Source organism: Schistocerca gregaria, chromosome 3, assembly GCF_023897955.1.
Source record: "Schistocerca gregaria isolate iqSchGreg1 chromosome 3, iqSchGreg1.2, whole genome shotgun sequence".
NCBI classification, from domain to species: Eukaryota; Metazoa; Arthropoda; class Insecta; order Orthoptera; family Acrididae; genus Schistocerca; species Schistocerca gregaria.
In genome coordinates this window covers 607,844,356-607,858,781 of record NC_064922.1, presented here as the reverse complement: position 1 = coordinate 607,858,781, position 14,426 = coordinate 607,844,356, and the positions used below count along the sequence as shown (strand labels likewise).

Sequence of the window (14,426 nt, the reverse complement as noted above, 5' to 3'; positions counted from 1 at the left end):
ATAGTACATGTTAATAAAATTTGAACACATGTACATAACAACTGTTGCATTTTTAGTATTTACAAGCAAGGGTGCGTTTGTCACTAAGAGGAAATAACAGGTCTTAAGCACATGTCTAAACCTAAAATCATCTGACGTGACAGAAGCTGGTTTCATCGCATTGTGTTCAGGACTATGACTTCTTCTTCACGTTGCACTCTTTAAATAGCTTTCTGAATATGTAGCTCGCAATCCGCTTAATTTTTGCATAGACCCATTATATTGGGTGGTGTAAATGAATCCAAGATTGCCTATTTGTTCACATAAATAGAAGCTGGACTGGTCGCATAAGTCTAAATTGCAATACTGAGTTTTAAAAATAAATTATTTTAGATACAAAAGGCAACCACGATGTCTATTATAAAATTTTACTTGACTGTGAACCCCATTATGACAAGTTAATCTTGGTTTTTGATTGCGATTTCTGGAATATATCTATAGAGGGACGTACATGGACAAACAAATGATTATAATGTCCAAAAAATTAATTATTCAACAGAAAGCGCTTCACAAATTGAGCAAATCAATAATGCGTTGGTCCACCTCTCGTCCTTAAGCTACGCATTGATTGACAGAGTTGTTGGATATCATCCTGAGGGATACCGCGCCAATCACTGTCGAACTGGTGCATTGTTGTTGTGGTGGTCTTCCGTCTTCTTATTGGTTTGACAGAGCTCTTCATGCTACTCTGTCCTGTGCAAGCTTCTTCATCTACGAGCAACTACTGCAAACTACATCCTTCTGATCTGCTTACTCTACTCATCTCTTGGCCTGCTTCTACGATTTCTACCCTCCACACTTCCCTCCAGTGCTAAACTGATAGTTCCTTGATGCTACAGAAGATGATCTGCCAACCGATCCCTTCTTCTAGTCAAGTTGTGCCACAAATTTCTCTTCTCTCCAATTGTGTTCAGTACCTCCTCATTAATTACATGATCTACCCATCTAATTTTCAGCATTCTTCTGCAGCACCACATTTCCAAAGCTTCTATTCTCTTCTTGTCTAAGCTATTTATCGTTCATGTTTTACTTCCATACATGACTATACTCCATACAAATGCTTACAGCAAAGAGTTCCTGACACTTAAATATATACTCGATGTTAACAAATTTCTCATCTTCAGGAACGCTTTCTTTGCCATAGCCGGTCTACATTTAATGTCCTCTCTACTATCATCAGTTATTTTGATGTTCAAACAGCAAAACTCATCTACGAGTACTACTTTAAGCGTCTCTTTTCCTAAGCTCATTCGGTCACCATCATCTGATTTGATTCGACTACAATCCATTATCCTCGTTTTGCTTTAGTTGATTTTCATCTTATATCCTACTTCCAAGACACTGTCCATTCCGTTCAACTGCCATTCCAGGACCTTTGCTGTCTCTGACAGAATTACAATGTCGTCGGCAAACCTCAAAGTTTTAATTTCTTCTCCATGGATTTTTATTCCTACTCCACATTTTTTGTTTGTTTGCTTTACTGTTTGCTCAACATACAGATTGAATAACACAGAAAATGTTGTGGGGAAGGCTAACCAAAGGATATTTAGGAAACGTAACAGATCTACTAGGGAGACCACCTACACTATCCTTGTCCGTCCTCTTTTACAATACTGCTGCGCTGTGCGGGATCCGTATCAGATAGGGTTGGCGGAGTACATCGGAAAAGCTCAAAGAAGGGCTGTTTTGTACTATAGCGAAATAGGGGAGGGAATGTCACTGATATGATACAGGATTTGGGATGGCCATCATTAGTTTAACATTGCGGAGAAATCTTCTCACGAATTTCCAATTACCAACTTTTTCATACGAATGCGAAAATATTTTGTTGACGGCGACCTACATAGGGAGAAACGATCACTATGATAAAACAAGGGAAATCAGAGCTCGTACAGAAAGATATAGGTGATCGTTCTTTCCGCACGCTATACGAGATTGAAATAATAGAGAACCTTCTGCCAGACACTTAAATGTGCTTTGCAGTGTGTCCATATGCATGTAGATGAACATCGGGGACAGGCTACAACCCTGTCTCACGCCATTCTCAACCACTGCTTCCCTATCGTGCCCCTCAACTCTTTATAACTGCCATCTGGTTTCTGTACAAATTGTATATAGTCTAACGCTTCCTGTATTTTAGCCCTGCCACCTTCAGAATTTAACAGAGAGTATTCCAGTCGATATTTTTAAAAGCTTTCTCTACGTTTACGAGTTCTAGAAACGTAGGTTTGCCTTTTCTTAATCTAGCTTGTAAGATAAGTCGTATTGTCAGTATTGCCATGAGTGTTCCAACATTTCAAAGGAATCCAAACTGATCTCCCCCGAAGTCGGCTTCTTGCAGTTTTTCCATTCGTCTGTAAGGAATTTGTGTTACTATTTTGCAACCGTAACTTACTAAACTGATAGTTCGGTAATTTACACACCTGTCAACACCTGCTTCTTTTGGGATTGGAATTATTATATTCTTCTTGACGTCTGAAGATTTTTCGCCTATCTCACACATCTTGCTCGCCATATGGTAGAGTTCTGTTATGGCTGGCTCTCCCCAGGCTATCAATAGTTCTAATGGAATGTTGACTACTCCTGGGGCCTTGTTTCAACTTACGTCTATCAATGCTCTGGCAAATTCTTCACGTAGTATCAATTTCCCCCAACTCATCTTCATCTACTTCCTCTTCCATTGCCATAATATTGTCCTCAAGTACATCGCCCTTGTATAGACCCTCTATATACTCCTTCCACCTGTCTGCTTTCCCTTCTTTTCTGTCTGAGCTCTTGATATTCATACAAGTGGTCCTCTTTCCTCCATAGGTCTCTCTAATTTTCCTGCAGGCAGTATCTATCTTTCCCCTAGTGATATATACCTCTACATCATTACATTTGTCCTCTAGCCATTCTTGCTTAGCCATTTTGCACTTCCTATCGATATCATTTTTGAGAAGTTTGTATAGTCTTCATTTACTACATTTTTATATTTTCTCCTTTCATCAATTAAATTCAATATCTCTTCTGTTACCCAAGGATTTCTACTAGCCCTCGCCTATTTATCCATTTGATCCTCTGCTGCCTTCACTATTTCATCTCTCAAAGCTACCCATTCTTCTTCTTCTGTATTTCTTTCCCCTGTTCTTGTCAGTCATTTCCTAATGCTCTCTCTGAAACTCTCTGTTCTTCTGGTTCTTTCAGGTTATCCAGGTTCCAACTCCTTAAATTCACATTTTTTTGCAGTTTCTTCAGTTCTAATCTACAGTTCATAGCCCATAATTTGTGGTCAGAGGCCAATGTCTTACAATTTAAAACCTGGTTCCTAAATTTCTGTCTTGCCATTATGTAATCTATCTGAAAACTTCCAGTGTCTCCAGGCCTCTTCCTCGAATACATCTTTCTTTCATGATTCTTAAACCAAGTGTAGCTATGATTAAGTTATGCTCTGTGCAAAATTCTACCTGGCAGCTTCCTCTTTCATTCCTAACCCCCAGTCCATATGCACCTACGACTTTTCCTTTTCTTCCTTCTCCTACTGTTCCTGTCCTCCATGATTATTAAATTTTCGTCTCCCTTATCTGAATAATATCTTTTATCGCTTCATACATTTCTTCAATCTCTTCATCATCTATGGAAACGTGGTAGAAGTGGGCTTTGTGTCTGTCTTGTCTACAGTAATGCATTCACTATGCTGGTCATAGTAGTGTATCAGCGCTCCTTTTTTTTATTCATTATTAAACCTACTCCTACAGTACCCTTATTTGATTTTGTATTTATAATCCTGTATTCACCTGACCAGAAGTCTTGTTCCTCCTGCCATCGAACTTCACTAATTCCCACTATATCTAACGTTTACCTATCCATTTCCCTATTTAAATTTTCTAACGTACCTGGCCGATTAAGCGGTCTGACATTCCACTTTCCGATCCGTAGAACGCCAGTTTTCATTCTAGTGTTAACTACGCCCTCTTGAGTAGTCACCGTCTGTAGATCCGATTGGGGACTATTTTACCTCAGGAATATTTTACCCAAGAGGAAGCCATCATCATTTAATCACATTAGGTCATTAAACTCCCGAGCTGTTTGGAGAGTCCTGCCCCTAATGCTCCAAATGTTCTCACTTTGGTGGAGGTCCAGCGACCTTGCTGGCGTAGATAGTTTGGTAACCTCGAAGACAAACAGTAGAAACTCTCGCCGTGTGTGGGCGGCCATTGTCTTTCTGAAATGTTAGGCGAGGATGGCTTGCCATGATGGCCAACAAGACGGGATGTAGAATATGTCGCCGTACCGCTGTGCTAAAGGATGCCGCAGATGACAACTGAAGGGATCGTGTTATGAAATGAAATGGCACGCCACACAATCGCTGCTGGCTGCCGGACCAATGGTGGACCGAGTGAGGTAGCGCAGTGGTTGGCACACTGGACTCGCATTCGGGAGGACGACGGTTCAAACCCGCGTCCGGCCATCCTGATTTAGGTTTTCCGTGATTTCCCTAAATCGCTCCAGGCAACTGCCGGGATGGTTCCTTTCAAAGGGCACGGCCGACTTCCTTCCTCGTCTTTCCCTAATCTGATGAGACCGATGAGCTAGCTGTCTGTCTCCTTTCCCAAACAACCCAACCAACCAGACCTAAATCACTTCTGGCAAAATCCGGGATGGTTCCTTTGAAATGGCATGGCCGACTTCCTTCCCCATCCTTACCTAATCCGGTAGGACCGATGACCTCTGTACCTGGCCCCCTCCCCCGAATCTACCTCCACCACCATATGGGGGTGACAGACAGGTTGGTGTCCGACTGCTGTCCAAGGCATCTACAGACACGTCTTCTCTGGTCATTAGGGAGCAGTCCGAAACAAGACCCATCACTGGAGACATTTCTACTGCAGTCAAGGAGATTCCTGGAGAAGATTTGTTTGGAGGCCCCCTGGACAGCGGTGGGATACCAACCTGACATTCGCCCGCCATAATGCCCGACAACCAGGAGTGTCGGTTGAGGGTGTATTTCCTTTCACGGCAGCACTTCTTTGGCTGACATCCGCTTACAGCACAGCGGTGGCCAACATCTAACAACTCCATCAATCAACGCCAAGCCGAATAACTGCGTGGACCACCGCGTTGTTGACGTGTACAATTTGTGAAGCCCTTTCTCTTCATTAAACAACCGTGTTTTTCTGAAATTAAAATCATTTGTTTGACTGTACATATACATCATATCTATCGATTTCTGTCTCACTCGGATAATTCCTTCATGGTGAATCGTTTTTTTCTTTTTTGTCTTAGAGCTTACGAATTAAAAGATATTATCAATTAAATCGCATATTTCGAATTAGACATACGCATTTTCGTGCTATGTTTTCTCGTATTCAGAATTCGCTGCAAGGCCTCTAGGAGCGCTGCTGTCGTTCTTTCCTTCCGTGTCGTACCATAGGCCTCTCACTTCATGTATTTTGTTGTCCTTCAGGGAGGAATACATATGTTTATTGAGCGGCTGAATGTATCACGAAATGGTGTTCGTGATAACACCAGTTCTGCTAGCTGATTAAAATAAAGTGATAGAACATTACCACAAAACAAGAACACTACTGGACCCATGACGGAACCCCGAGAAAGGGCCTTCGTGATTTTTCCCCACGAACATGATGTGGCGGCCCTACAGGCATCACTCAAACATCCTAGCGTACTCTTCCGCATACAGTTTGTTAAAACGGATCTAAATAAAGATTGTTCTGAAACAAAGTAACCAATAAAAACATTGTTTCTCTAACAGAATATCATGACTGATACAATCAAATAACTTTGAGTTGTTGTTGTTGTTGTTGTTGTCTTCAGTCCTGAGACTGGTTTGATGCAGCTCTCCATGCTACTCTATCCTGTGCAAGCTGCTTCATCTCCCAGTACCTACTGCAAACTACATCCTTCTGAATCTGCTTAGTGTACTGATCTCTCGGTCTCCCTCTACGATTTTTACCCTCCACGCTGCCCTCCAATGCTAAATTTGTGATCCCTTGATGCCTCAAAACATGTCCTACCAACCGATCCCTTCTTCTAGTCAAGTTGTGCCACAAACTTCTCTTCTCCCCAATCCTATTCAATACCTCCTCATTAGTTACGTGATCTATCCACCTTATCTTCAGTATTCTTCTGTAGCACCACATTTCGAAAGCTTCTATTCTCTTCTTGTCCAAACTAGTTATCGTCCATGTTTCACTTCCATACATGGCTACACTCCAAACAAATACTTTCAGAAACGACTTCCTGATACATAAATCTATATTTGATGTTAACAAATTTCTCTTCTTCAGAAACGCTTTCCTTGCCATTGCCAGTCTACATTTTATATCCTCTCTACTTCGACCATCATCAGTTATTTTACTTCCTAAATAGCAAAACTCCTTTACTACTTTAAGTGTCTCATTTCCTAATCTAATTCCCTCAGCATCACCCGATTTAATTTGACTACATTCCATTATCCTCGTTTTGCTTTTGTTAATGTTCATCTTATATCCTCCTCTCAAGACACTGTCCATTCCGTTCAACTGCTCTTCCAAGTCCTTTGCCGTCTCTGACAGAATTACAATGTCATCGGCGAACCTCAAAGTTTTTACTTCGTCTCCATGAATTTTAATACCTACTCCAAATTTTTCTTTTGTTTCCTTTACTGCTTGCTCAATATACAGATTGAATAACATTGGGGAGAGGCTACAACCCTGTCTCACTCCTTTCCCAACCATAGCTTCCCTTTCATGCCCCTCGACTCTTATTACTGCCATCTGGTTTCTGTACAAATTATAAATAGCCTTTCGCTCCCTGTATTTTACCCCTGCCACCTTTAGTCACAAAAAAATAACAAATGCTTGTATTTTATTTTGTACTCAATAAAATTATAAGTAGCTGCCTCATTAGAACAGCTCTCTTAATATACATACTGTGATTGACTCATTACGTTGTATATTACACGGCCACAGAAGTTCAGATTCTTATCGGAGATTTTTTTATTCTATATAAATTTTTACTGCTAAGGATAGTGGTGATTTTCCTTATTTTAAATGATGGCATTTTTGTATGACATTTACTTAGTATCACTTCTTCAATGACTGTTCACTTACTCCTCTGAACGTCTTGCAACTTTTTAAACTTTTCGTGGTATCTTTACTTTTTTGTCAGTAATCCCACGTTTTTCTTTGAGATTTTCTGGAATGTTCATGTGAATGAAACTTGAATGACTCTGGGTCATGTTCTGATGCTCCATTAACCATAGAACATTTAAATTTTGTGTTTTCGATTGTGCATGTTATTTCGTCACTATTTCGGAGTTATTAAAAGAGTGTTTAAGACATAACTCTACAGCTTCTCTTGCATTTAAGGACATTTATTGCTTCGTAGTAAAATCTAAAATGTTTGTTAAAAAGTGTGAAGCACCGGAAGAGAGTTGCAGTTCAACCTGAAAGGTAAGAGCAGTGGATTAGTGTTGCTAGTGTTTAGTGTTGTCACCAGGTACGACAGGTATGTAAGGGGCGTGAGCAGAGTCAAGTGTTGAGTGAACTCTGTGAAGGACATGAAGATGCCGCTTACTCGTGTGAGACAGTGTTATCAGGTAATAGAGTTTCAAAGCAGCCTCAACCTGAGAAGTTTCGTTCCGTTTCCCCGTCCCCTTCTGGGTGCTTCACTTTTTTTTTGTCCGGCAAAGCATTTCGGATTTTTTATTACAAAGAGTATCTCCCATTACATTCTCTTTTATATGTACTGAATTCGGAGAGGTATACCGTGACATCAATTTATTTCAAAGAGCACCATAGGATTAATAAATGTGCACTTTGTTTTCAGTTACTCAGAAAATAAATTGAATTCCTATCGGTAATTCGGGAACACAGGTATTGTAATGACTTCATCTCTGAACCAACGTACAGAATCAGTTCAGTTAAATGCAAGCACCTTGCAGCTGATAAAAGCAGCCGTTATGTTTCGATAATAGACTGTGATATGACCTGACTTTCATAACGTACAGTTGATTCCAGAGCCTCAGCTCGATCCTCAGTTTTGCTAGAAGGAGGAGATGGAAAGTGGATGGGCGTCCAATCGGTATCCTTAGAACAAGTGAAGAATTACCGAAAAAGGGAGAGCTGCAAGCTATACGTGTGAGTCCACAACATTAACGTCCAGGAAGCAGCGATAGGTCGAAAACTTTTCGTGGACTCCTGACCATAAACTCTTTTTAGGTAATTCAGTGGCAATAAGGGATATCAGAACATTGCGCATTAAGGACAACTGCTCATGGAATTAATCTTCTCATTGTAGTGTATGCTGTCACAGACAAAAAATTCCACATCCACTTCCAGCTCTCGACGTCTTTAGAGGTTTATTTTTTTCCACCTGCTCTTCCTACTCTCTACATCTGCAGAGATTTTAATCTCTGCACATTTTTTAAAATGGTTTCACAGTCGTTCTTCTGATGTTTAAGAAATTTTTCCTACGTGCACCAGTAAGTGAAGAAACCTACATTCCATGTTGAAGAACCCGTACGCCCCGCCAAAGATTTTGACTCTAAAAGCTTCTCACGCATGGGTTCCCGGGTTCGATTCCCGGCGAGGTCAGGGATTTTCTCTGCCTCGTGATGACTGAGTGTAGTGTGCTGTCCTTAGGTTAGTTAGATTCAAGTAATTCTAAGTTCTAGCGGACTGATGGCCATAGATGTCAAGTCCCATAGTGCTCGGAGCCATTTTTTGACTGTAAAAATTATTTTCTGTCGACGTTGCACTTACTCTTATCGGGTCAGTTGTCATGAGTGTGACCTGATGGCCTCTCTTGGCGAGCTCGAGGGCTATCAGTCTGAAAGGCAGCTGGTGGCTGATGGAGGCCGTCGGGATGATGCCCAGGATCCTGGCTGAGTGGATCACTCGAGCTGCCACCATCAGTACCAGGATCAGCGGCACGGAGGCGTTCATTGTGAAAATGGCAGAGGCTCACCTGCAAGCAGGGGCAACGACCACGTAAGAGCGCCGTACCGGTCTGCGAAAGAGAAACATTAAGAGATCATCCTTAACGTTTAAGTCTTTCTAGACAGCCCAGGGCATAATGGAACATTTGTTACGGTAAAAAATGGTAGCTTTACTTAATGTGTACCCCAGTTTGCTTATGAAGAAGCAATTCTTGGTTTTACACATGAAATATTGCTGAAGAAATCTTCAGAAAAATAGATTTACAGCGTCTCTTGCTGAAAAGTCAGATCAAGACTGGGTAAGCGAAAGAAGGCAGGAAACAAGTAATCAGAAGAGAAATCTAGAATCGAACAAGAACCCCGAGTAGAAATCTGTGGCCTTCCGAGAGATGACATAAAAAAACGTTATGAAATTACACTGAAATCCAGATCATTATCTGCTTAGAGGCGTTGATAAATATCAACGGGGACAGTTGGAAATGTGAGCGCAGACCGATACTCGAACCCAGGATCACCTGATTATATGGCTGACAGTGCATCCGACTGAGCCACCGAGGATACTGAGGACAGAGCGACTGCAGGGACTGATCTCTGGCATACAACCCGCGAGATCCACATTTCCAACTTATACTCCCCACATTACACTTGTTCTTTCCCTTCCCCCTATGCTCATTACTCGCGGCAGTCAATCTACTGATTCCCGTAAGAGTTTCAGCAATGTGAGTCTATCCGCACTCAATAAGATCATTGTCCAGTAAGCCTTATGTATACGAAGATGGTATCTGTTCTTTCTGGCATATCTTCATTTAGATAAGGCTTACTGGCCAATCATCTTCTTCAGTACGGAAGCACTCACATTGCTTAATCTCTTATGGGAATCAGTAGACTGACTGCAGCGAGTAATGAGTATAGTGGAAAGGGACACTACAAATGTAGTGTGCAGACAGTAAACTGGAAACGTGGATCTCACTGGGAGTATGCCAGAGATCGGTCCCTGCAGTCGCTCTATCCACTGTGTCCTCCCTGGCTCAGGCGGCCGGCACGGTATCTCTGCGTGTCGGTCAGAGAGTTAGTTGACCTCTGTAATAAAAAAACAGAGTGAATGGATCAACGATGAACCTGAGCTAACTTCATGGGACATCCGCCACAAACAAATACAGTGGCCAGTGACGAACAAAATGAGATTTAAAAAAAAAGTCACCACGTAAGCAGGTGATCCTGGGTTCGAGTATTTATATATTCATATATCATACAAAAAATTTAGGTTGAACTTTAAATTGTATTTTTTGGAAATTTATGCTTTTCTGAAGTTTATGTCCCTTTTCCGCAGAATCTATGGATTATTTAATTCCGTACACTTTTTCTCTGAACACAATAACTGTCGTTGAAAGAGCAAATTTTTAAATTCTGGGTGTGAACTGAGATGATGGGCAAAGTGCTTAGTATTTTACATTAGTTTTATATTACCCTTAAAAATTAAAGTAAAGAAAAAGTTTTAAAATTCTCCTGTTCCATATATTCAGAAGAACTTCATGAGTGCAGCTTACTGTAGGCAAAGGGATTAAACAGGGAAGTTGGATAGAAATCTAGAAATCTCTCGAACAGTTTCTGAGAAAAAGATGAATATATTATTTATTGCTATTTCTTAAAAAAGTTGGTATGTTAAATACTTAAGAACTAAATTAATACTAAATTAAAAAGTATTATCCTGCCTACTTTGCCTTGCAACGTTCACTGTGTGTTAACGTACCGCTGCAATGCCTCGTCGACGTTACTCTCGTCATCGACTTCGGCTGTATGTTCCTGTCTATAGGTCATTGAAAGCAGTAAACACTGGCCTTACTGGGAAATTTAATAATATTATAATAATCCAAGGAACTTAACAGTAATGTGTTAATTTCATGTAAAGCACGTACAAAATCTCGTTGTCATGTGTTCAAAACTGTGTATTTGTCGCTTCTTTTAAACAGTGTCTGTTTCCCATGAACGTGTGCCACCTCCTTCCTTAAGGGAATTGGGAAAAACGGTCAAATTAAAGATTTCATTTGTTCAATAAATGTTGGGTCTTCTGGAAAGAGTATTTTCTGTAGATATAAAATGTGCTGGCTTCATTCACCTATCGTCTCTCAGTTTCAAGTTATGGACTGCTTCTACAGCATGATAGCGCACAGGCATTTAATGTTATTACTAAAGGAGAAGTTTCAACACACTGTTATTCCACTCAATCATTCAATGAACGTGGATGGTCAAAGTATGTACTACCGTTTAAATATTTTGATAAAGAAACTAGTAATGATGAACGATTGTTGTACTCATTGGAAAACCTGTCCTGTGTTTTTAGTTGAGGGTCAGCAATCTGCAAATTAATTACAACTTCCTGCCTTGCTCTTTGCCTGAGATTGATTACAATAATGTTTGCCACCTCAACAGATATAAGTTCTCGTCAGTACCCATTAAATAGGAGGAAAAAAATGTATTTATCGAACACAGTTGATATTAATATCGAAACTTGTGGAGCTCCATTAATGATTTCCTCAGCCGGAAAATCTTTCCTGCCTTAGTACTTTAGTTATCCACTTGCTAAACTACTAATTCCTTGAATGCTTTGTTTTTGCAGTAAAATCTGCCATCTCGGTTTTACGGAAGCTGAGAGAAACCTGGAGGCGTCTGTGCTCTTTATTGGGATCCCTGCGCTGGCCACCTTTGTGAAGAACTCTGGGTGTTTATCATACATGTCTTGACGAATACCCGTCAAGCTTCCTATTTCCTCCACATAATCAAAACATATTAAATATTAATAGATGAAAACCCGAAGAAAAATACATAATTTTTGGTCTGTACTGGTGTGCTGCATGATGTTTTCTTTCACCTTAGTTGAAGTTGATGGTATGGCTAAAACAATTCCATTGTTTCACTCAAAAACAAAGAATTTATAGTGAGAAATATGTGAGCACCCACAGGTATGTGTCCTGGAGGAATGATAAATACCCAGATAAATAGAAAAAAATTTCTATTATCAATACTGAAGACTTTTCCAGAACACTGTAGCGTCATAAACGTTATAGGAAATAATTTCGGTGAGATGTTAGGTAGGTATAAATGTACAAGGGTAGTGTCACGTTCTCTAAAAGTGATGTATTTTGAGGATATGGGATCGCCTTGCTTGACACTCCTCATGATGCGGAATTCTTGAGTTGATTCGCCGATATTAACATAAGCCAAAGAAGTCTCGTAGATATTGCTGAGCACTTCAGTGTACGCTGCTCCCACTCCTTGCTCACTCAAAGCTTGGAGGACAGCTATGCTGCTAGCGAAGTTAGAGGCCTTCTCAAAATCAGCAAAGGCAATGCTGAGAGGCAGCTAGAATTCGTTTGTTCAGCTTATCACTTCACTAACGGGCAGAATGTGGTCTACAGTGGTAACGTTGCTTCAGAATCCTGCTTGTTCTATAGGTTGGGTTGAGGTTAGAGGGGAAATAATTCGATTTAACAGGATCTTTGAGAAACGTTTCCACAAAAATGAGAGCAAGTTGATAGTTTCTGATATTGTGAATACTTCCTTTCCTCTGTATCAATATAGTCTTTGCATTGTTCTACGATAGTGCAATTGAAACATAGTGCAGGCAGGAAGTAAATACTTTTGCCAAGTGATTTATTGTTACCTCTCCTGCCAGTTTCAGGATGTCAACACTGAGCTCATCATCACCCCGCACTGTTCCCTTCTTCATTCTACCTAGAGCACACTTGACTTCCGATGGGAGTGTATCTGGAACGCTAGATACATCATTTAATTTAGATACACTCAAATTTTCTCTTGGTTTGCTATACAAATTGCTATAAATGTCTTTGATGAACTTGAAAAACTTTCTCATTTTCAGTGATTGGACTGTCATTTCCATCAAGTGCGATAATCCGCTTTTTACCGATTGTGAGTTTGCGTTTGGCTGGCTTCAAACTTGTCTTGTTCTCTAAGCTCGCTCGTAAGGTGCCTTCACTGAATTTCTATACGTCAGCTTTCATTTCTCTTCGCAGTGCCTTACATAGTTCGGAATTCGCTGCCATGTCACGATTGGTTTGGATTTTCATTTCTCTCCTCTGTTGTAAAAGGTTTTCAGTTTTGGCACTGAACTTTTTGGTTGTTTATTCTTTTGGCATAGGCCACCAACTTCTGGTGTACTTGAAACAATCATTTCCGCCAAATCTCCATCTTTAGTTACGAGGAATTTCCTTTCGAGGACTTCTTGGAATTTCGACGAATGTTCTTCCAGGTTTTTGAAGATTGATTACGCTTCTCTTCCCTTTCATCTCTTAGATTGAGTTCGACGCTTGCTCTCACCAGACGGTGATCACTGCCAGTGTTGAAATGATTTAGCACCGATACGTCTTTTTCAATTCGCGGAATGTCTGACATAATAAACTCTATCTCATTTTTGACATTGAAATTTGGGCTACTCCAAGTCCATTTTCGGTCAGGGTGTTTCTTAAAGAATGTATTAACAATGGACATATTGGTGTACTCAGCGAACTGGACTTATCTCCACCTCTATCCTTTCGGTCATCAATCCCATAGTTACCCACGACTGTGTCACTTTGTTTCTTGGTGCCAACTTTTTCATTAAAATAGCCAATAACCATCTAGAAGTGACAATCGCTACCTTTTTTACAGGTGCTATCCAGAATTTCATAAAAAGATTCAATTTCTTCGTCAGGGTGGTTTGAGGTGGGAGCGTACACCTGAACAATCTGTATTTTATACCTATTCGACACCTTAAGGACCATTCGAACTATCCTGCTGGAAGTTCCTTCTAAGACAGATACTCTGTCAGCGATATTCTTGTTAATTAAGAACGCACCGCCATTGAGTTTCCTTCCGGGTCGCCACAAAAGTAGAACAAGTTGCCAGATTGCAAACTGAGACAGTCTTCCCCTTTTCGGCGTACTTCGCTTAAACCAACAATACCACAGTTGATTTATGTAAGCTCTTTCTCGATCCCTTTTAGTCTGTCGTTGCCTATTAGAGAGCGACAGTTATATGTACAGACTTGAAAATCTGCATCTTCTTCTCAGCACATCATGGTTCCAAGATGCTACTCCAGGCGGGAGTAAACTGAATGGGCGCAACGGAGAATAATACACGCTAAAATGAAGATTTGGCTTAATCTGACGACGCCCTGAAGCAGATCTTAGGATCTCTTAATTCTATAAATTACAATCTAAACATAAATGAATTATGAAGGCAACTAGTCCTACCAAATGATAAACGTTGTTCCTGCTTCTATGTTTACTGTAGATTTAAAAAAACTTTGCAATGTAAAGTTTACATTTCCTAAGTAAAATTACTGATGAACTGTCCAACTATGCTTCTTATTACACTACTGGCCATTAAAATTGCTACACCACGACGATGACGTGCTACAGACGCGAAATTTAACCGACAGGAACAAGATGCTGTGATATGTAAATGATTA

At 40.5% G+C, this 14,426-nt stretch overlaps 1 protein-coding gene across 5 annotated transcripts in view; it reads right to left on the bottom strand.

Moving 5' to 3' along the window:
- The window catches only part of LOC126355739 (UDP-glycosyltransferase UGT5-like), a 77,070-nt gene that overhangs the window by 23,354 nt on the left and 39,290 nt on the right, over window positions 1-14,426 (bottom strand). For 3 of the 5 annotated variants that reach the window (XM_050006115.1, XM_050006117.1, XM_050006116.1), the window contains one exon: window positions 8,784-9,030. The exons of 1 other annotated variant lie outside the window; for it this stretch is intronic. In XM_050006115.1, coding sequence (XP_049862072.1) covers window positions 8,784-8,966 — 183 coding nt within the window. In that variant the 5' untranslated portion in view covers window positions 8,967-9,030. The remainder of the gene's footprint in view (window positions 1-8,783; window positions 9,031-14,426) is intronic. One more of the 5 variants, XM_050006118.1, reaches the window with a different exon arrangement.